This window comes from Arachis hypogaea, chromosome 13 (genome assembly GCF_003086295.3).
Source record: "Arachis hypogaea cultivar Tifrunner chromosome 13, arahy.Tifrunner.gnm2.J5K5, whole genome shotgun sequence".
Taxonomy (NCBI): Eukaryota; Viridiplantae; Streptophyta; class Magnoliopsida; order Fabales; family Fabaceae; genus Arachis; species Arachis hypogaea.
Window position 1 is genome coordinate 29,536,777 of NC_092048.1, and position 24,062 is coordinate 29,560,838.

The 24,062-nt window shown below is 39.2% G+C and overlaps 2 protein-coding genes across 2 annotated transcripts; one reads left to right on the forward strand and one right to left on the reverse strand.

The window, feature by feature from the left end:
- The first annotated feature begins 11,234 nt into the window (after positions 1-11,234).
- Positions 11,235-12,902, forward strand: LOC112737888 (uncharacterized). Its single transcript, XM_025788036.3, has 2 exons — positions 11,235-11,548; positions 11,959-12,902. Exons 1-2 carry the CDS (start codon positions 11,320-11,322, stop codon positions 12,744-12,746), a joined length of 1,017 nt encoding a protein of 338 aa, XP_025643821.1. The 5' UTR covers positions 11,235-11,319; the 3' UTR covers positions 12,747-12,902.
- A 5,530-nt stretch (positions 12,903-18,432) lies between these two features.
- On the reverse strand, positions 18,433-21,739 carry LOC112737889 (receptor-like protein kinase THESEUS 1). Its single transcript, XM_025788037.3, has one exon. It carries the CDS (start codon positions 21,320-21,322, stop codon positions 18,785-18,787), a length of 2,538 nt encoding a protein of 845 aa, XP_025643822.1. The 5' UTR covers positions 21,323-21,739; the 3' UTR covers positions 18,433-18,784.
- Positions 21,740-24,062: the final 2,323 nt, after the last annotated feature.

The window sequence follows — 24,062 nt, forward strand, 5'->3', positions numbered from 1 at the left end:
GCCACTGGCTCCCCATAAAAAAGGAAAATGAAACCAGGTGAAAAACGGAAAGTGATCGTTCCCTTCGTGATGAAAAAGGCTTTCGATGCCCTAACTTTTATTAACAAACACCTGCTTTCAGAGATAGAGGAATATTTTGCTGTCTGTGACTTAACCGTATAGGCTAAGTAGTTCTATTGTTCCTTACTTCATTTTGCGACGGTGGTTCACAAGACAGAGATTGTTCTGAGATAGGCACGAGTGCTAGATGGTAAACTTCGCCAAGCCTAGGCCGATCTGACGACCACCCGGTCAGAAACGGAGATAGCTGAGACTGCGAAGGCTAAGGCTAAGAAGGCGGCTCAAGAAGCTGCTGATGAGATCCAACGCCTCTCCGATCTGGAGATGGCTTTAAGGTTGGAGGCCTTAAAGGTGGTACACCGGGCAGAGGAGGTAGAAAAGAAAATGAAAGCTGCCGAAGATGTTGTGGACGTCTTGAGGAAGAGGAACAAAGAGATCGTGAGAAACCTGAAGGAGGCCATCTCTGCTTCCAAAGGGTCTCTCAAGTTGCAGATATCCTTACTTTTCCTGACTTTGTATGCTTCGAACGTATGCCCGAGGGGCCGAACACGGATGCTTTGGTTTGAATTTTGAAATCATTTTTATGGTGTATCATTTTTAAGTTTTGTAAACTGCATTGGATTTTCCTTTCGATATCCAGTTTTAGGGTGTTTTGATTTTGGATTTTCGGGTTGATCAGTCCTGGGATGCCATATGGCTAACTTGAAAAATAATAGGAATTCTACTTAAAGGATATGCAAGTAACTTAAAAATGAATGCAAACGTAAGTGAAATATCATGGACAAACTTAAAAAAGAATTTTTGGGCCTCGTTAAAACCTTCATTTGGCCTTAGTGGGTCTAAAAGGTGAGGAAAGAGTACCCTTTATTGATCAAATTAGTAAAAAATAACAAGAGAAAACTACAAAGAAAAATGGTGTATTTGGCAGTTAAAAACCTTCCTGTGCCGCACGTGGTTTGGTTGAATGCTCCATCTACGTGGAGTCCCACGGTTGAGTCGAGGGGTCGGGGTCTTCCTAGTTGGCCATCTCGGCCAGAAAAGCTACCATAGCTTGATCCTTGATGACGTGCCTTAGCTGGAACACAATATTGAATTGCGATAGTTTCGCGGACCATGTCATAATTCTACCTGCCAAGTCGATTTTTGGAGCACCAGCTTGATGGGCTGATCTGTGTGAACCACGACCTGATGGCTCTAAAAATATTGCCTTAGTCGTCTTGAAGAGATGAGCAAGGCAAGAGCTAACTTCTCCAGCCGTGAATATCGTAACTCCGCATTTTGAAACACTTTATTGATGAAGTATGTCGGAAAATGTTGTTTGTTTTCTTCTTGGATAAAGGTCGCCCCCATGGCTTTGTCAAAGATTGCAAGATATAGGAACAAGGGTTTCCCGACCTCTGGCTTGGCTAGCACTAGGGATTTGATAAGAGTTTTTTAAACTGATGAAAAGCTTCATCACATTCCTCTATCCATTAGAAAGTGATTCCTTTCTTCATTAAGCTGAAAAGGGTAAGGCTTTTTGAGCCAAGGCCCCTAAGAACCGGGAAAGAGCCGTAAATTGCGCAGTTAACTTTTGAATGTCTTTAACGGATCCTGAGTTAGCCATCCAGATAATTGCCTCGCATTTTCGGGTTGGCCTCGACTCTTCGCTGTGCTTGCATAAAGCTGAGGAATTTTACAGCCTCCATTGCAAAAGCGCAGTTCACCGGGTTCAAGCGCATTATGTATTTTTGGAGGGACTGGAACACCCGATGCAGATCTTTTAGTAGAGATTCTGCTTTTGTAGTCTTGACGATCATGTCATCAATGTACACTTCCACAGTTTTACCTATCTGTTCCTGGATGATCTTTGTCATGAGCCGCTGATACGTGGCCCTGACGTTCTTTAGGCCAAATGGCATTACTGTGTAGTAGTAAATGCCGCCTGGCGTGATAAATGCAGTTTTTTCTTTGTTAGGGTGATGCATCAGTATCTGATTGTAACCGGATTAAGCATCCATAAAACTAGGTACTTGTATCCGGAAGCCGAGTCAACCAGGTTATTGATGTTGGGCAGCGGAAAAGAGTCTTTGGGACAAGCTTTGTTGAAGTCTGAGTAATCTACGCACATCCTCCATTTTCTGTTAGGTTTTTGACAAGCATCATGTTCGATAGCCAGGTTAAGTAGGTGAGCTTCTGGATGAAACCGGCCTGAAAAAGGTTGCTGGTCTGCTTCTTGACCTCGGTTGCCATGTCTGCCGACATCTTTCATCGCTTTTGTGACACAGAATTTGCTTCCAGCTTTTTGGCAAGCTGGTGGGATATGAAACCGGGTCCAAACCTAGCATGTCAGCGGGAATCTATGCGAACAAATACCCATTTTCTTTTAGGATAGATGTTAGGGGGCTGAAAGAGCAAAATCGTTGGTTAAGAATTTCTTCTCGGTAAAAGATAAATAACCTCGTTGCAAGTATAGTTCCAAACCGACAAGTAATGCTCAATCAAAGTTTAATTTTGGTTGTCACAAGTCCAACCCAATAAAAATAACCGAGAGTATTAGTCCCGGGTCATCTTCTCAAGGAATTACAGTGAGGTATGCATATTATTGGTTATGGTATCCAAGGGGTTGGGTTGGTAAAAAGGGGCAAGAAAATAAACCAAGCAATTAAAGATAACAACTACTAAAAAGAGGCATTCATGGCAAGGATTGAGAATATAGGCTTTCTATCCTAGTCATTAATTATCATACAATGATTAACAAAAGCTAATCCTATTTAGTCATCTCCAACATAGGAAGAAGGTATAATGTTATCTTCACATGAGAGAAAGTCAAATAAGACTAGTTAATCTTAATCCAAAAGTCCTAATTGACTTACTAATTGAATTAGCAAGAGATTAGAGTCAATGGAAACAATATTAACTAACAACTCTAGATCACCAACGTAAGTTGGGTATTAATGACTCAAGAGCACCTAATTCCTCTTTCCAAGCCAAGAATGCTCAAAAAGCTACTCTAACATCCAACCAAGCATTTTATCAAACACTTGGAAGGCATAAAAGGAAAGCATCATAAATTGCAAGAAATAATAAAATCTACTACTACCCAATGCAAGAAATTAACAATAACAACTAAAGAAAGCACATTAAACCTGAAATACCTCAAATTGCATTAAAGGAAATTGAAATTGACAAGAGTGCATGAACATAAAAGTAACTAAAAATGAGAAATTAACAAGAAGAAATAGGAAATCAAGACAATAGAACAAGAAATTGTAAAGAAAACAAGATGGAAACAAGAAATTAAAACCTAAGTCTAGAAAAAAAAATAAACTAAGAACCCTAATTTCTAGAGGAAGAGGGAGCTTCTCTCTCTAGATCTAACCTAAGGCATGCTTCCTACACTAACTAATTGCTCTCTGCTTGACCCATCTTGAATTCTGCATGAAATAGTCTCAAAAATGAGTTGGATTTGGGCTTGGGAAGCTCAGAAATCACCCCCAATGAATTCACTTTAATAAGGTCACGTGCCTCTTGACACGCGCACGCGTAAACGACGCGTGCGCGTCGCTGGCAAATTCCCTCCTCACGCGTACGCGTGGGTGACGCGTGCGCGTGGCCTTCAATTTTTCAAATGCTCATTTCTTCATGAATTCTCCACTTTGCATGCTTTTCTCTTCACCTCTTCCATCCAAACCTTGCCTTATGAATCTGAAATCCCTCAACAAACATATCATAGCATCGAATGGAATTAAAGTGAATTGAATTTAGTTATTTTAAGGCCTAAAAAGCATGTTATCACTCTTAAGCACAAATTCAGAGAGAAATACAAAACCATGCTATTTCATTGAATAAATATGAGATAAGTTGATAAAATCCCCTAAATTAAGCACAAGATAAACCACAAAATTGGGGTTTATCAGGGGCCTTGAGCTCGTAAGATAAGTTCTGGTTAAGGAAGGTATATTTTTTTTCTGTGTTACCTGTTTATACCTTCTCAAGGTCCCTTTCTAATTTTGGTCGGGGGCGTTTTTCCAACCTTGCATCTAAGTCGGCAACAAAAATTCCTGCGGCATTTTCACAGGGATAAGCTGGCATTGTTATAGGCTATTACTGATATTACATCATCGTTGATGGTACCAATGGTCCCATCATCTGTCCAAAATTTCATGGTTAAAAATTTAGTGAACACCACTGTATAAAAGTCATTAATGATTTTTCTTCCAAAATGATGTTTTACGCTGTGGATTCCTTGAGTACAACGAAGTCAACCATGACCATTCTCTTTTTGCTACCACTCCCTATGTAAATCGAAAGCATGATTGCCCCATCCAACTTGATGAAGAAATCTCCAAGGCCGACCATGATGTGATTGTGGGTTTGGAGATCCGCATCTTTGAGTCCTAGGGCATGAAAGGCATTTTGGAACATTATATTAGAGTCGGCATCTGTGTCAACCAAAATTCTTTTCATGGGGCATGTTCCCACCTTGGCTGTGATGACCAAGGGTGAGTCATCATCCATATCCTCGAGTCGGCAATCATGTGGACCAAAAGTGAAATCTAGGAATGAAGGCCACTTTTGATGTTCCGCAGTGGTTGCTGCAAGGACTTTGAGCTCTTTCTTTTAGGAGGACATAGACATCTCCCCTGGGCGTTCGACCACAACATTGGCCATGATGGTGGGTCCACATCAGTTTCGTCCCTCAGGGGTGCCCTGATAGTCTAAGGTTGCACCCCTTTTTCCCCTTTGGTGACCTTTCTCAGGTGGACTTTCTTGGTTCATGAATGATTTTGTGAACTCGGGAAGCTTCCCATCTTAGATATCCTGTTTCAGGGCATCCTTTAAAATTAAAACAATGTTGAGTTTTGCGCCTGTAATCCCCGTGATAATACAGTATAAGGACTCCCCCCTTCCCCCAGTCCGTTCTTTGGCTATCTGGCTCTCGGAATAACACCTTAATTAGCTATTTGCTGGTAGACTTCTACTATCAAGGCAGTCAGGGGGCGTAGTTAGTAAACTTCCCAATTCTCGGGGGTCAAGGAGGCTTGCTCGCCAGGATGTCCCCTTCCCTGGTGGGGTGGGGTGGGACGGGCCACCTTGTTGCTGAGGGGCGTTAATGGCAATTTTTTTGTTGGCCGTCACGACCTGGCTTACTTTCTCATCATTTATGTATTTTCTCACTACGTTTTGGATCTCGTGCATAGTCCATACGGGCCTGGTAGTTAGGTGCTTTCAGAAATCATCATTTGTTAGCTTGTTGGTTAGACAAAGGCTTGTGATTGAATTCGTGAGGCCGTCAATCTCTAGATATTCGTCGTTGAACTGACCTAAATACTTTCTCATAGAATCGTTTTCTCGCTGGGTCACTCCAGGAGATTTCATGGGGTGCTTAGCCTTGGCAATTCTGATGGTGAACTGATCTAAGAATCTTCGAGATATATCCGGGAAGCAAGCAATAGATCCTTGCGGCAAGGAATTAAACCATTTGATGGCAAGACCCGTAATTTTTATGAGAAAAGCTCAGCAACGAATCGCATCAAAGACCCCTTCCAAGTTCATTCGGGCTTCGAATGTGGTTAGATGTTCTTGGGATCCTTGGTTTCAACATATTGCATGTCTGTCGGCTTGTCAAAGTGCTTCGGCAGGTGGATCCGGAAGACCCTTCTGGTAAAGGGAGTGGCTTTCATGACTACATGATTGTTGTGCCGCCTCCTTTTTTCTGTTGGAGGCCTTTTGGGTCCCCATCCTTGGTGCTGGCAGCGTTCGTTACTTACAGAACGCAAATTGCTATTGTGAAAGTGATTCGGGTTGGTCCTCTCGCGTCGTCTTCTGGTATGCCGTTCTAGCGAGTAGCGCGATGCCTTTCCTGGGGTTGTGTTCCCAAATGCCCTTCGAAACTTGGCTGATAGCATCCACAGCTGCGACCTCTCTTTTGAGGTTCTATAATATGTGACATAATTCCTGGATGATCCAGGAATTATCAGACCCCGTCCCACCGAAAGGTCGCAAGCCGGTTTCGAGATTCGAGTTCTAGTTGTTCCGTGGCTGGTGACTGGGTGTCACTGCCGTGTGGACCATGCTCAGAACTCGGACCCTATTTGGTGCATGATTTTCCAAGAGGTTGTATTCGTCGTAATTTTTCATCAGATTATGGATGTCTATTGACCCGAATGCCATTGGACTTATCTGTCAGCACGGCGCCAATATTCAAGACTGACATGGAACGATGAGATCTATGACCTAATGCGGTTGATGAGCTTCACGGCTTTTGGGTCCTTGGACGAAGGTAGGGGAAGGACCTGCAAAGATATTCCGACACCGAAGTCAAAGTCGATCTTAGAGATTGAGGTTATGGTTTTTTGTATGTCATACTTGAGGAGTGTAAAAACTCTCTTTTTTATATGTACTTCGTTCCTCTCTTTTAATCTTCTAATTTAGGCAATGTTAGATTCATCTCTGTAATCGGATCTCAATTAGTGATCTCCGTTGAGTTGTCCGAGATACTGAGGCCAAAAAGGAGAATTGGGCTTAATTCTCGTTGGGCCGTGGAGCCGTTAGGGCTGTCAGGCGAGTCCACAACAGCAAACTTTTTCAATTGGCTAGCTGCTTTCTCACTTGTCGATGCATATTGCTTGTTGAAAGGTAACTTCATTATTTTCGTATCAAACATTATCAAATATGTTTTATTTTGGAATTTAGTTGGACTATCGGCCCTCAAATCATGCAGTCCCTCTGTATTCTTTTTTTGATTAAGAGTTTTTTTATTGGGTTTCTCTTGTTAGTCTTGTAATAACGAGAATATGGCTCGTATAACTTGAATATTATCGAGTCTCATGGTTTGTTTTTTCTAATCTATCAAATAAGACATTTCGCTAAGTTATTATGTCTGTATATTAGACACATTTTGAATATAACACTCATATATTTTTTGTATCCAACTGTCTTATTACAAAATAAAAAAGTCTTCATCAAGCATGCTTTTTTTTTGTGACTACATCAAGCGTGCTTTGACACACTTAAATATCATTACGGAACAGGATGTCCAATTTTATTCATAACCAAAATTTTAAAAATAAATTTAAAAATAATATACATTATTATTTATTTAAATAAAAAATTGTTTTAAACACTTTATATAATTTAAAAACATCAAAATAATTAAAATATTAATTAATATCACTAAAATATATAAAACATTATTATAATTTATCTAAAAATACCTTTTTTTTAAAAAAAGAATAAAATTCGTTTTTTTTTAAGAATAAAATTCGTATAATTTATGTGTCGTATGTCCATCCTTCATAGCCCCTAATTGCTTGCCTAATTGGTTTTTAAAAAATATTGAGCTTATTTAAATGTCATTAAATTATTAAAAAAAGATATTTTTTAATAAAAAAATTTATCTTTTAATGTGTTGGACAAAATTTTAATAATAAAAATAAAAATACTAAAAAAATAAAAAAAAATTTCTTAAAAGTTATAATTTATATTTTTTTAAAAGATTTTTTTATTTAAAAAATATTTTTAATATAATAAATAAACAAAAAAAATTATTTTTATATTATTATATTTAAATATAATTATTAAATAATAAAATTACTTTATTTTTTAAAAATTTTTTAAAATAAATTATTTAAACAAAATCTTTTCACAAAAATTCGACAATTATTAGCGTGAAATAATAGGAATGAGATGATATCATTTTTCAGTTTAATCAATTCATGAAAGGTCAATTTTCCAGTTTAGTCCATTTCTCGTGGCCACACCAAACTTAGCGGGGCATCAATCTACCCTTTCTCAATACAGCCAGCTCATGAAGCCTTTGCCATAATTGGAAGCCACAAAGGTCAACTATCACTTTTCCTTCCTCATTTTTACTCATCTTTTTAATAATAATAATAATAATAATAATAATAATAATAATAATAATAATAACTTAATAAGGTAAATTCTAGTATAGCTGTACTATAATAGTGATGGTGATTATATAAGTATTATTAAAATTAAAGTTATATTTTTTTATATTTTGATAATATTTATTTTAGTAATACTTTTTAAAAAATATTGTTTAACAATAAAAAAGTATTACTTCAATTTTAGCTACATTTTTTAAAACACTATAATCATACTAAAATAGCCCTAATAATAATAATAATAAGGTTTAATTATTCTGTTAGTTCTTATAGTTTTACTAAATTTTTAATTAGGTTTATATATTTTTTTTTTTTGTAATTGGGTCTCTACACAACTTTTAATTTTATAATTATGTCCTTTTTATATAAAAAATGTTAAAATTAACATAATATTTTTACCAAAATACATGCGGTCAAAGATTTAATTAATTTTTTAATTATAAATACTTTCAATTTGTAAAAAAATATTTAATTAACTCAAATATTTTTTACACTAGGAATGACTTAATTACAAAATTAAAGCAGTATAAAAATTCAATTAAAAAAAATATAAAAATCTAATTAAAAATTTGATAAAATTATAAAGGCCAATAAAATAATTAAATTTAATAATAATAATAATAATTAAAGAACTCATAAACTAAGAAAAAACAGACTCTACTCTTCGTTTCAATCAACATATGTACATACATAAATACTTTTCGAGCATGTATAATATTGTAAACATTGACGGATTTTTTTATTTAAATTAAACAAATATAATAATTACAAATTGCATTTAATAAAAAAAGTACGAAAATAAAATACCAATCATATCGCCAGTACAGAAGAAAAAAACACATTAAATGCACATTCCGGTTACATTCGAAATATAAAAGATTGGCTGGAATCAAATATATTGTATCTGAAATATGTGCATAACGTGTACCCGAAATATATTGGAATATAATAGATTACTTAAATATATTGGAATATAATCGATTACTTACATTGTTGAGTTAAATAAGTAGCTAATATAATAGATTACTTATATAACATGTTTTGAAATAGTAGAACAATAATTTTGAAAAGACTAACGAATAGTTTCTAAACAGGCACCTAGGCTTCTCTTACCACGTCAGGTGATGTTGGGTATTCCACCGCCTGACGTGCTACTATCGTATATCAGAGAGGTAGGGTTCGGACATGCAGTAGAGTTGAGAGATTTCATTTTCGACAATGTTTTACTCTCTTTATTTGTGGAGCGATGGAGACCAGAGACCCATACATTTTACCTTCCGTGGGACGAAATTACTATCACACTCCAAGATGTGGCATACCATCTTGATTTGTGCATAGACGGTGACCTAATAGGCAGATGCACCAGAAATTTTCAGCAGTTCCATGGGCATTCTACTTGGTAGTGGATTGAAGACTTGTTGGGTGATAGGCCTCCACCCCAACTAAAAGAGAGGAAGCATGTTTATGAGATCAGTATGACTTGGCTTAGAAACAGGATGACTCACATTCCGTCGAAGGCAAACACATATACCCTTCGTTAGTACGCCCGATGTTACCTGCTTATGTTGATTAAGGTTTTTGGTTTATGGACAAGTCGACCAACCTCGTCCCCCTTAGATGGTTGCCCCTCTTAGAGGACTTTGAAGTTTGTAGGCGGTAGTCTTAAGGCTCCACATTGCTATTGCACATATATCATCTACTTTAGCGCTATCCGGCGTGATACTACGAACATTGTCGATTGTGTCCCGTTAATTATATTGTGAATCTACCATAGGTTTTTGATATTTTGTCCACCTGATTGCGTCATTGTGACTTATCTCGGATGCATTCGGTTTCTTTTTTTTATTCCGGGTACAGAGTTCCTAATTTATATATTTAATATGTTTTCTTCTTCTGTATATGAGATATGACCAGTAATATATTTTGGTAATTTTTGTTATTAAATTTATTTTTATAATTATTATATTATTTAATTTAAATAAAGATTATTTTTTATTTTTTACTTTTAGTTTTATTTTTTTTTTATGAAAGTTATATATATTGAAACGGAAAGAGTAAGAAGTTGCGCTTGGTTAACCATGGAAATTCACATATTGCTATGGTACCCTTTTTATATAAGGATATTGGTAGCTAATTTTTTGTACATATTGTATTGTTGGTGAATCACTCAAATATTAGGTAATTTAGTATTTAACAAACTTCTGGTGCCGTCTGTGACACAATTAATCCGCCAGAGACGTATTGTAAAAAAAAAAAATATATATATATATATATATATATATATTTTAGTTATAAAAGTACAATCCAATAGGAGCGTATTGTTATTTTTTCACGAGTGTATTATCAATCCACTAGGGACATATTATATGGGGAAATATTTTTTTTTATTCGTAAAAGTATAATCTACTGGAAACATATTGTCAATCTGTTGGGGGGGACGAATTATCAATTTCCAACTTCCTGTTAAACACTATTCTATCCAACATGTATGTTTCACACTGCAATACCAAAATAAAAAAAATCGATTATTTCATTAATGGTTTTGAATTTTATTTTTTAAGTTTTTTTTACATTAATTTTAAAAATAGTGTTTTAGTTAATGAGACACAATGACACGTTACTTTTTTAACCACATACATTATAAATGTACTATTACCTGTAATTTTATAGGTAAATTAATAGTATTATTGAAAAGGTGAATGCTATGGTGCCTAAAATGTGGTGTCTATTTACTAAAAAAAGTTAAAAAATAATATTTAATTTAAAAGATATAACAATAAATAATTTTTAAAAAATCAAAACTTACTACAAAAAGTAAGTTAGACAAAATTTAGGCACCAACTCATAGGCACCATAGAATTGGTCTATTGAAAAATAAGATTAATAATACCCTATTATTAGAAATATAAAATACTCAAACATCAAAGTTTTAGTCACAAAAAAAAAAAAAGAGGAATGCTAGAAATTAGTAAATTTTATGATTTGTAGTTATTATTAGTGTTTTTAATGGTGTGAAATTACTTTTTTTTTTTTACTAATTAAGTGCTGGCTAAATTTTAATAAAAGTGCTAGACTTTTAGACTTTGCACCAAATCCTTTTAAAGTGATTAGATCAATTAGATGTGTTGAAATGAAGGTATGTTAACGCATTCACAAGGAATTCCACCCAAACACATTCGATGCATTGGCTTACCATTTGCAAAGCATAGATGAAACTTCAAGTAACAATGGTTATACCAAGTCAAAGAAGATTAGAAAACGAGGACATGCTGAGTTTCTACTTTCTTTATGAACACTCCAAAACCCAAGAGAGCATATAAAGCAAGGAATCACATTGATCCTTTGTGTGTGTGTAACGAGAAAAACCATGGCCATCTCAAGAAGCAATGGCCTAGTGTTCGTGATGCTGCTGCTATTTGCTTGCTATGTAATGCAAATAAGTGCAGAAACTCGCACCTGCGTGCAGCGCAGGAGCCCGTGCTTTCTAAAGCGTATAGCATGCCCGCCTGAGTGCCCTTTTACGTCGCCAAAGGATCCAAAAGCCAAAGTCTGCTACATTGACTGTGAATCTCCCATATGCAAAGCTCAGTGCAAAAGTAAGATCCTTACCTGACTTTACAAAATGTATAACAACTCCATGTTTCTTCATTTAACCAAAGATTCAAGGTAACTGGTCTGGAATATTAGAATTCATGGTGTAGATATAGAAATAGAGAGTAGAGAGAATGGTAAACTGATAATATATATTAAGTGAATTGTATCTGATATTTGATACAATCCATAACCAATGTATACTACTAGTTCATCAGAGAATAAAATAAATGGTAATGCTCAACTTCCATAAGAACTAATTCCTATATGGTTAAGCTAATTCCTATGTGCATTTATTCTTGGTCAACATAAAACTCTAACATGGCTATTCTTTTTGCTTTTGCCATTGTAATTTCATTTACCTTTTTATGGGAGCGTACCTATGCTAAGCTTTTACTCTGTTTGGTGATAACAGCTCGCAAACCGAATTGTAATGGTCGAGGATCGGCATGCTTGGATCCTCGTTTTGTCGGTGCAGATGGAATTGTTTTCTACTTCCATGGAAGGCGGGATGAGCATTTCAGCTTAGTGTCTGATGAGAACCTTCAGGTCAATGCACGTTTCATTGGCCTTAGGCCAGAAGGAAGGAAAAGGGATTATACTTGGATTCAAGCATTGGGAATCCTATTTGAATTCCACAACTTCTCTATCGAGGCCACCCGATCAGCAATTTGGGACAAAGAAGTCGACCACTTGAAACTCTCATACAACGGAGAGGAGCTCGTGATCCCAGAAGGTCACCTCTCCACATGGCAGTCCACAGAGAATCAGCTTAAAGTGGAGAGAACATCAAGCAAAAACAGTGTCATGGTTACTCTACCAGAAGTTGCCGAGATATCAGTCAACGTGGTACCTGTAACCAAGGAAGATAGTAGAATCCACAACTATCAAATCCCTGATGATGATTGCTTTGCTCACTTGGAGGTTCAGTTCAAATTCTACGGCCTGTCCCACAAAGTTGAAGGAGTTCTTGGCAGGACTTATCAGCCTGATTTCAAGAATCCGGCAAAGCCAGGTGTAGCAATGGCAGTTGTTGGAGGAGAAGACAGGTATAGAACCTCATCGCTTCTTTCTCCAGATTGTGGTGCTTGTGTATTTTCTCCAAAACAGCCTTCAGAAAGGAAGACCTCTGTGCTGGAGTATGGTTTGCTGGATTGCACTGGTGTTGCAAAAAGTGGGAATGGTATAGTTTGCAGGAGATAAATTCTGAATCCACAAAGCTGTTGCAAGAAAATTTTAATTGTTTTCATGTTTATTGTGTTGGTAAAACTCTTATTCTACCAGATTTCATGCTGAATAAAAAATTGTAATCATTTTTGTTTAGTGGAAAAATAAAAATTGTGATATTTTGTCTGTTAATTAAGAAATTTTTCAAACAGTGTGATTAAATGCAAGATTCTCTCATTCATACCCCTTATAAAATCATGCCAAAGATTTCATTTATTGCAACCAAAAGATATGCGAACACCTCAAGAGAATTTTGGACACATAGTATAATCATACTAGAATGGATAGATTCTACCTGTCAAGTACAAAATCATCTTCACATGTGATAGAGATGCGCCTACTACTAACAGGTTTGGACTGTGTTACAAAAGGAGAGGTAAGTAGAGGTCAAGTAGAGGTGTTTTAGGAGTTGTTAGGATATCCAGCTGGCTGATAGGTTGTTATAAATAGCTAGGTTATAGTTAGTTGAGGGAGGATAGTTTTTCTATTGTGAATTCTGTTAGAAGTTGGAGAGAATCTCTCTCTCTCTGAGCTGGTAGTTCCAGCTGTGTAGAACCTTCTAGGGTGAGCTAATTGGCTCTCCCAGTGTATCAATAAAGCTTGATCATTCTGCTATCGCTAGTCCTATCAACCGGTATCAGGAGCTTGAGGATCCCAACGCTGAATGGTGCAATCGAGATCGAGGAAAATGGAGTCACGATTTGACACAATTGAATCGCGCATGGAGGAGATGTTCCGATCGGTGCAGGAGACGCTACAGCGCTTCGATTCCCGAATAGATGCGTTCGAAAATCGCGCGCCTAATCGGAATGAGCGTGGTTCACCAGGATCGCAGCTGGCAGCAGGCTCATCGGCTGGAAGCCGCGGCACGCCGGAGCAATGGCGAAAGTTGGAACTCCCGATCTTCCGCGGAGACGACGCGGTGGTTTGGGTTGAACGCATGGAGCAATTCTTCTTGCTGCGCACAGTGCCAGAGGAGGAATGGCTCACGGTCGCTACCTTTGCAATGGAAGGAAGGGCATTCACGTGGTTCAGGTGGTGGGAGGCAACGGCGCCGGTGCTGCAGTGGCGGTTTTTAGGTGCAGCGCTGCTACGCCATTTTCAACCGGAACGGCTACAGAGCCCTTATCAAGCGCTGCTGAAGCTGAAACAGACGAACTCAGTGCGGGGCTACGTTGACCAGTTCGTGCTTCACGCGCGGCCCCTTCGCGGAATTGCGCCAGAATTGCTGATGGATCTCTTCTTGAATGGGCTGAAACCAGAGGTGGGGGAAGAATGTAAACTGTTCCCATACCAGTCAGTGGACGAGTTAATGGAACTGGCACAGAAGGTCGAAAACCGCAACGCTGCCTTGTGGGGGGTATCGGGACGCGGTAAATCACTGGCTCCCAACTTCGCCGTTGCCAATTCAACCGCCACCAAAGCGGTGCACCCTGCTACAGCGTCCAACTCTGCAGCAAGCAACAGTGTGGAGTCGACGACGGATCCCTTGCAACGGCGCGGATTGAGACATCTCAGCAACGAGGAATATAGAGCTAAGCGGGCCAAGGGGGAATGCTTCCTCTGTGACGAACCATACACTGCAGATCACAATTGCAAGAATAGAGAGTTCAAGCTTTTAATCATGGAGCCAGACTTTGAAGCGGATTGGTTACAGCATGAGGCAGTTCCGGAAACAAGGGAACAGGGACAATTGGAGCTCAAATTCATGAGCTTGAGTGGACATCACAAGTCAATCAAAGCCTGGGTAGAGGTAAATGGCCGCCGTGTACGCGTTCTCATAGATTGTGGAGCTTCGAACAACTTCGCGACACCAGAGATTATCGCCGAGTTGGGCCTGAGAATTGACAACACCCCTAAGTTCCAGGTCAGGGTAGCGGACAGTACCAATAAAGGGGGACAGGGAAGGTGTTTGGGTGTCACGCTCCAATTCAAGGAAGTGGCAATCAAGGAAGACTTCTTCATCTTCCCAACTGACGATGCAGAATTTGTCCTGGGACTGGCGTGGCTAGATAAGTTGGGAGACATTCTCGCAAACTTCAGAAAATCACGCCTTCGATTTCGGAATGGGGACAGCATGGTTACATTGCAGGGGGACCCGGAGTTGTGCTATGGAGGTATGCACCTTCAATCTGTAGTTTTGTCCATTCAAGAAGGGGGAGAAGGATTTATGGTCCAGCTGTGGCCCATGACTTTGCAAGCGGCTACAGTATCGCAGGTGCCGCAGGTAATCGAATCGGTGTTAGCTTCTCATGCTAAGGTGTTTCAGACACTACCAGGGCTGCCACCACATCGTTGCCATGATCATGCCATTCCATTGATAGAAGGAGCTTCGGTTCCGAATATAAGACCTTATCGTTACCCGCACCATCAGAAAGCAGTAATTGAACTAATGGTACGAGAAATGCTGGCCTCAGGGATAATTCGGCCAAGCTCCAGCCCCTACGCGAGTCCGATATTGCTGGTGAAGAAAAAGGACGGCAGCTGGAGATTTTGTGTCGATTATAGGGCGCTAAATGGTATTACGGTGCCGGATAAATTTCCTATTCCCGTCATTGATGAGCTACTCGATGAATTGGCGGGAGCTGCAGTCTTCTCTAAGCTGGATTTAAAATCGGGGTACCACCAAATTCGGATGAGGGATCAAGACATCCACAAGACCGCCTTCCGCACTCATGAAGGCCATTATGAGTTTCTAGTCATGCCCTTCGGCTTGACCAACGCCCCTAGCTCCTTCCAAGCCTTGATGATGACATTCTTAAGCCTCTATTGCGGAAATTTGTCTTAGTTTTTTTTTATGATATCCTCATCTACAGTCAGGATATGGATAGCCATGCCCTTCATCTCCAACAAGTTTTCCAGATTTTAGTGGAGAACCAGCTGGTGTTGAATGAGAAGAAATGCACGTTCGCAGTGAACTTGGTGGAGTACTTGGGCCACATTATCTCGGCACAAGGGGTCTCAGTGGATCCTAACAAAACCACAGCGATGCTAGAGTGGCCGGTGCCTACGGACCAGCGAGCTTTACGGGGATTCTTGGGCCTTACCGGCTATTATAGGCGGTTTGTGCAGGGATATGGGGTAATCGCCAAGCCGTTAACGGAGTTGACAAAGCGAAATGCGTTTGAATGGAATGACAAGGCACAAGAGGCTTTCGAGAGATTGAAGAGGCTGATGGCAGACCTACCGACTCTAGCAGTTCCGGATTTCAATCAAGACTTTGTTTTGGAAACGGATGCATCGAGTGAGGGGTTGGGTGCGGTGCTGTCCCAGCAAGGCAGGCCAATAGCATTCCTAAGCCAAGCACTATCTCCAAGGGCCCGACAAAAATCTGCATATGAGAGGGAGTTGATGGCCATTGTCTTCACTGTCCAAAAGTGGCGGCATTACTTGTTGGGCCGCCATTTTATTGTTCTCACAGATCAGAGAAGTTTGAAGTTCCTCACGGACCAGCGACTCATGGACCCAACTTACTTGAAGTGGACTACTAAATTGTTAGGCTTGGATTTTGAGATCCGATACCGGCCAGGCCTTGAGAATAAGGCAGCAGATGCATTGTCACGGCAAATGATGGCAAGGGTGATTTCAGTAGTACATATGAACCTCTGGAAAACAGTGGAAGAGGAGGTGGCTCATGACCAAGAGCTACAAAAGATTGTGATCGCCCTGCAGCAGGGGCTGGATGACTATCCGGGGTATTCCCTACACAAGGGTCGGCTGTTTTATCAAGAGAGAGCAGTGTTGCCTGCAAATTCTTCTCAGATCCCACTTTTGCTGGCTGAGTCCCATGACAGCGGGGCGGGTGGACATTCAGGTTTCTTTCGAACCTATAAGCGGCTGGCAGCAGCGGTTCATTGGCGCGGCATGAGGCAACGGATCAAGGATTATGTTGCGAGCTGCCACACTTGCCAGCAAAACAAGCATGCAGCGATGAAACTGGCGGGGCTGTTGCAGCCACTACCAGTTTCGGAGCGAGTTTGGGAACACGTTACGATGGATTTTGTGGCGGCATTGCCAAAATCCAAAGGCATGGACACTATCCTAGTTGTGGTCGATCGATTGACTAAATATGCTCACTTTATCCCCTTAGCTCATCCATTTTCAGCTAAGGAGGTGGCACTAGCCTTTATTAAAGAGGTAGTTAAACTACACGGGTTCCCCAAGTCAATCATATCGGATAGGGATAGGGTGTTCATGAGTAAGTTTTGGTCCGAACTGTTCCAAGCAGCAGGGACAAAATTGAAGTACAGCACGGCATTTCATCCGCAAACCGATGGCCAAACCGAGGTGGTGAATCGCTGTTTGGAGACTTATTTGTGGTGCTTTGTGGGGGGCTACCCGAAGAAATGGTTGGAGTGGCTCCCATGGGCGGAGTTTTGGTTTAATACGTCCTACAATGCCTCAGCCCAAACAACTCCATTTCAAGCACTTTATGGGGTGCCGACACCTATTCTTTTCCGGGGAGAGACGTTTCCCTCCCATGTTGAGGAGGTGGCAGCATTGACCACAGCCAGGGATGCGGTGTTGGCAGAGTTGAAGATGCACTTGGTACAGGCTCAGCAGCGGATGAAACAAGCAGCGGATAGGCATCGAAGGGATGTCGAGTTCAAACTGGGTGAGTGGGTTTATTTGAAAATGCAACCTTATCGGATGCAGACACTAGCGCGGAGGGTCAATGAGAAGCTAAGCCCTCGGTACTATGGACCATTTGAAGTGGTTGAGAGGATAGGAGCAGTGGCATACAGGTTAGCCATGCCTCAAGAGTGCAGACTTCACCCAGTCTTCCATGTTAGCAAGTTGAAAAAGGCTGTCCCGCCACAGCAGCAGGTACAAACGCTTCCACTAGGGCTGGCTGAGGATGGTGAGCTGGTGATGCAGCCATCCCAGATTGTGGCATCGCGAACTGCAGAGGATGAGGCCTTGGAGTATTTGGTGCGCTGGGTGGGCCTATCTCCTTGTGAGGACAGTTGGGAACGAGCGGCGACATTGCAGGCCACCTTTCCGGAGCTCCACCTTGAGGACAAGGTGGTTGTCCGAGGGGGGAGTATTGATAGAGATGCGCCTACTACTAACAGGTTTGGACTGTGTTACAAAAGGAGAGATAAGTAGAGGTCAAGTAGAGGTGTTTTAGGAGTTGTTAGGATATCCAGCTGGCTGATAGGTTGTTATAAATAGCTAGGTTATAGTTAGTTGAGGGAGGATAGTTTTTTTGTTGTAAATTCTGTTAGAAGTTGGAGAGAATCTCTCTCTCTCTGAGCTGGTAGTTCCAGCTGTGTAGAACCTTCTAGGGTGAGCTAATTGGCTCTCCCAGTGTATCAATAAAGCTTGATCATTCTGCTATTGCTAGTCCTATCAACATGCCTGCAAAATTGGTTTCCTTTCAGCTACAAAAGAAAATACATTATAATCTCTATATGACAAAATAACAGTTCATATCTTAAACAATAATCTCAAAACAACATTCTCAGTCTTTACTCTTTAGCTTATTGAAGTTCCACATTGATTGCACAATACTCTATAAAAATCATTATAAACTTTGAAATGAGTGTGTTTTAGCAGCCATAAATAACAGCTTACCAAGGATTTTGGACAAGTGAAAATGGAAAGCGATTTAGCTTATTATTGCCTGAGCTCTGAAGAAGCAATTTCTAACCCACATATATTATGTAACAACAACCAAGTCTTATTCCACTAATTGAGACTGGTTACATGGATCAAACAACCTGTGGTGTCCTATTTATGATTTTAATGTGTAAGAATTATCAGGAAGACTGAATTCCTAATCGGTTTGTATGAAGTACAACAGAATATTAGGAGTACCATACATAAATTCCTAACCTCGTTGGCAATCATCACTATCACTGAAGTACATTATGTATAAACTTGCTTATGAACGAAAAATGGATCATGAAGCAGTAATTAAATAAGGCATAACCATCCTCCAAACAGGAGGTTTCAAACTAGTTCCTCAGCAAGAATAGCCGCATGGCTAGAATGGTGAATACAAGAGGAACTCATCTTCCGCGAGGATTTACCAATTGTGAGAACACTGTGCTTGTAGCTGCATCTTCGATATTGTCATATGTGCAAGAGTTGATCTCATCGATCATAGTAACACTGTTATCAAAGTGTTCAAGGGGAGTCAACTGAATTCCAGTAATGTGGTTTGTGCTGTTGTCTTCTGGTTCTGTGAGGCTCGACGAGGTTTCTTGAAGCTGAAGAGCATATTCAAGATTCCACAAGACATCTCCCATAGACGGACGGTCCACACCATACTCAGCCAAGCACTTCTCTGCTGTCTCCCCAAACTTACTAAGAGAAGCAACGCTCACCTTCCCCACAAGATTTTGATCCATGATTTGATCAAGCATCCCTTTTTTCTGCCACATCATTGCCCACTCGGCTATATTAACCTGGTCCCTAGGAAGGACAGGGTTCAAGGCTGGCCTTGTGCATAACACCTCCATTAACACTACTCCGAATGAATAAACATCGGATTTCTCGGTTAGTTGTTGCCTTCTAAAGTACTCAGGATCGAGATAACCGAAACTACCTTTAACAGCAGTGCTCACATGGGTTTGATCAAGAGAAGGACCAGCTTTGGAAAGGCCAAAATCCGCAACTTTAGCAACAAAGTTCTCATCTAAGAGAATATTTGTTGTCTTCACATCTCGGTGAATTATGCTTTGAGCGGCACCGGTGTGGAGATAATGAAGGCCCCTTGCAGCTCCGATGCAAATTTCAAGTCGCTGCTTCCATGATAGAGGTGGCAAGTCTGTTCCATACAAATGACTCCTAAGGGGTCCATTAGCCATGTATTCATAAACAAGAATCATTTCTGACCTCTCATCACAATAACCAATGAGCGACACAAGATGACGATGACGAAGCTTTGATAACATTTCAATTTCTGTTCGGAATTCAGCAAGACCTTGTTCAGATCTTCGGTTGCCTCTTTTAACAGCTACATTAGTCCCATCTTCAAGTGTTCCCTTATAAACTCTACCGAAACCACCAACACCAAGAAGTAGGTTCTCATCAAATTTGTTGGTTGCATCTAGGATTTCTTGGAAACTGAAGAATCGTCCGAGATTCGACGATGTTAAAGATTTGCAGCTTGCTGTTCCACTCTTCTGTGAAGTTGTTGACATTTTCGTCAAGGTCAGCGAGTTTCCATAGATGGGTAAAGGTAGCCATGAATTACCCCGTTCAGTAGACTTCGACTTGCGCCCTATTAAGCAGCAACAGCACAAACCAACCAATGCTACGACAACCAAAGCCCCAACAGCAGAACCAACTATAATTGCTATCTTGTTCTTCTTTGACAATGAGCCAGGAAGGAGACTGCCAACTGAAGAAAGCCCATCCAAACTCCGCAATGCATTGCTGATCTTCATTATCTCCAGCCCGTTCATAGTGGCATTTGGGAAGTCGGCCATTTTATCCGGACCAACACTTACTGTCAAAGTGTTTGAGCCCGCCGAGGTATTGGAAACAAAGTCCTTGAAGTAAGGAACAGACAAATCATTAGTTATGGATGACAGATCAAGACTTCCAATACCTATGTCAGTATTTATAAACAAATTGAAGACCAGAGTGTTGAGAGACTTGCTCATGATATCACAAAAATGCACCCGAATAAAATACGAGAAATTTGGATCAACATTGAAGACCCAAGTGATGTTGAAATTCGGACTGCCTACATTTGGATCCCCCATTGCTTCTGCAGTGGCATAGACCAAATTTGGAGCAGTCTCGGGCGTAACACCTACTGGATACTTAATGCTCGAAGGATTGACAGACACATTAACAACCGAATTGTTCACATGAAGGTATTTCTGATCATTCACCCAAGTCCTTCCCAATGTGTCATTCTGAGCTGTAATTGAAGGACCCCCAATGTTGAGGCGATAAACAGTTTCCAAAGCAACCCCAGAGAGTCCAGTGACCGGCGCAGTCGGGTTAAGACCCAATGCTTGATCAACAAACAATTCATCCGGCATTGACACAACTTCAATTGCATTAATAAAGGCCACCGAATCATTGGACGGAATGAAACTAAGAGTCAAGGTATTATCAGTAACATTGATTGCATACTCCTTGAACACACAAGAACCATGGGGCCGATTCTTAAAGGTAAAATTACTCAAAAGGACAAAATTATCAGTAACAACAGTCATTGAAGCAGAACTCAAATTGCGACCGGAATTCAAAAGAGGCGAAAAGTATAGCCGGAGCCAGTGCCTACCTTGCTGCCCAATTTCAAATTTATAAGAAGCTGCCTCAGTGAAAACCCTAGCTGATTTGTAAACTGGAAAAGGGGCACTGGAATTTGAATCCGCAACAACCGAGTTCTGAGTTTTCAATGTGAGTTTCGAATGCTGCGAGTCAGGAACAAAATTGCGACCTTGGAATGTAATATTCTTCGAAGAACCACAAGCAATAAGATAGTTATCAGTAAAAGTGTACGAACCAAATGTGCCATTAACCAAAACCACTAAGAAAACAACAAGAAGAGCAAAACCACTTGGAATCCTTTTCACAACCACCATCTTCACTTGTTCCCCATTGTAGCTTCTTCACAAGTTCAATAAACTATTCCACTTCCCGAAAAGAAAAAAGGAAAAAAAATGCTGAAAGTTCTGGATCGGAAAAAAGAAAAACACAGAACCTGCAGAAAACCTGGATCTAACAGAACCAATGCACAGAAACAGACATAGGTGTAATACAAGAAAAGACAAATTACGCAGTTTCCAATGTAACAACAAGCACAAAAGCAAAGAGTTGAGTTCTGTTGGTGTAAGAGTCTTATAATCTTAAGGGGAGCAATAATGTAGAACCGTTTATGAAGATAATAAGAGGGAAAATCTTAAATCCCTGTTTAAGAATACATGAAACCTATTAGTTATTAGTGACAGTGATAGAAACATTTTCCTTTTTTTCAGGGGAAAAAGGAAGAATAAGTTCAACTTCAGAGGTTTAAACTTTAAAGTGTAACGCTAAACAACCTTTTACAGGCTGTTTTAATAGGGGAAGTGGGCCCCACTTTAGACGGAAAAGGGTAGGGGTGCACACGGGTCGGGTGAAATCGGGTTTGATGTGACCCATATCCAACCCGAAATATACATCGGGTCTATTTATTAGACCCGAGTCTGGCCCTAGACCCGATGAAACTAATACACTTTCGGGCTACAATTATATTGGGTAAAAACCGGGTGAAAACCGGGCTGTTAACATTACATTACGTTGATACCTTCTTGTAAGCTAGCATGTAAAAATATCCAAATTTTCAAGACTCCAACAATTATTTAACATGGTAAAATTCACTTAGAAAAATATAACAAGAACCAACACTTCTTCAAAATTAAAGCATAACCACAATTAATACTAATATTGTCTAATAATACTAAATATTTAAATCAATACAAATAACACAATATTATGCATTAGTCTAAAATCTTATGCATTCTAAACATAAAACATTAACTTATAGTCTTATAATGACTAAAAATACAAAATATTAAGGTTTACAATACCTAAATTTTACATAAGAATAGTCATGACACATCACTAATAACATAAAATATTAATTGTGTATGACGACCGGGCCACCAGGCCGACTTCGGGTGACCCAAGCTATGGCCCGGACCCGACCCGAAATAATGACCAAGTCTATTTTTGAGACCCTTATCCGGCCCTAAACCCGATGAAATCACACCAAATTAGTCCCTAAAGTGTTCGGGACCGGGCTGGGCCTTCGAGCCGGGCCGGGTCATGTGCACCCCTAGAAAAGGCTATGAAACTTGAGCCGGGTTAGACTGCTATTAACTTCTAAAAAATATTTTTTTAAGTATATTTGGTAAATTTTTAATAGTAAAAATAAAATATTAAAATTATTAAAAAATTATTTTTTATAAATTATAATTTATATTTTTTAAAATTTTTAATTTGATAAATAAATAAATAAATAATATTTTTATATTCGATAAATTATTTATACTTTTGATTCAAAATGTTATAAAAGTATTTGGATTAGGTGTGTTCATGAGTCGGGTGAAACCGGATTTGATGTGATCCAGACCCGGTCCGAAATATATACCGGACTTATTTGTTAGATCCGAACCCGACCCCTAAATCCGATGAAACTTACACACTTTCGGGCCACGATTATACCGGATAAAAACCGGGCTGTTAACATTACCTTCTTGTAAGTTAGCATGTAAAAATATCCAAATTTTCAAAACCCCAACCATTATTTGACATAGTAAAATTCACTTAAAAAAATATAACAAGAACCAACCCTTCCATAAAATTAAAGCATAACCACAATCAATACTAATATTGTCTAATAACACTAAATATTTAAATCAATACAAATAATACAATATTATGCATTAGTCTAAAAGTCTTATGCATTTTAAATATAAAACATTAACTTATAGTCTTATAATAATTAATAACACAAAATATTAAGGTTTCCAATACTTAAATTCCACATAAGAATAGCCATCATCCATCACTAATAACACAAAATATTAATTGTGTATGATGACTGGGCCACCGAACCGAGTTCGGGTGACTCAAAATATGGTCCGGACCCGACTCGAAATAATGATCGAGTCTATTTTTGAGACCCTTATCCAACTCTAGACTCGATGAAATCACACCAAATTAGCCCTTAAAAAGTTCGGGACCAGATCGAGTCTTCGGGTCGGATCGGGTCATAAACACCCCTAATTTGGACAACTACTTAAAAATATATATAAAATGTCAGATCAAATTTTTTTGGATTTTTGTTTTCATTTTTTTTAATTCTTAATATAAAGTTATTAAATTTTAAGGATAAAAATAATTATTTTTTTTAGTTAAACTTGTAAAAATTCTCATAAAAATAAAATTTTAAAAGTACTTTTTGAAAATATATTTTAACATTTGGTATTCTATTTTATTTTAAATATTTTGAAATATTTTTATAGTTAATAAAAATAGGAATATTTTTATGTTAATGTTTTCATGAACAGAGGACGGTTTTGGACTTTTGGTTGCTACTAGGGCTGGAAGTGAGCCGAGCTGAGCCGAGCTAGACCAAGCTCAAGCTCGGCTCACAAAAATTGAGCTTGGCTCACGGCTCGACTCATTAACAATCGAGCTTATTTCTTAAGTTCAAACTCGGCTCACCAAAAGCTCACGAGCTGGCTCAAGCTCACGAGCTGGTTCAAATAAGAGAAACATAAATACATAATCTATAATTTTATATATTGTTTATCTATCAATAAATTATAAATTTTTTAT

What these genes read in the sequence shown, in the direction of transcription:
- LOC112737888 (XM_025788036.3), top strand. Translation starts at nt 11,320, where the DNA reads ATGGCCATCTCAAGAAGCAATGGCCTAGTGTTCGTGATGCTGCTGCTA. An exon ending in ATGCAAAGCTCAGTGCAAAA is followed by an intron (nt 11,549 to 11,958) that starts GTAAGATCCTTA and finishes TGGTGATAACAG; the next exon opens with CTCGCAAACCGAATTGTAAT.
- LOC112737889 (XM_025788037.3), bottom strand. Translation starts at nt 21,322, where the DNA reads ATGGTGGTTGTGAAAAGGATTCCAAGTGGTTTTGCTCTTCTTGTTGTT.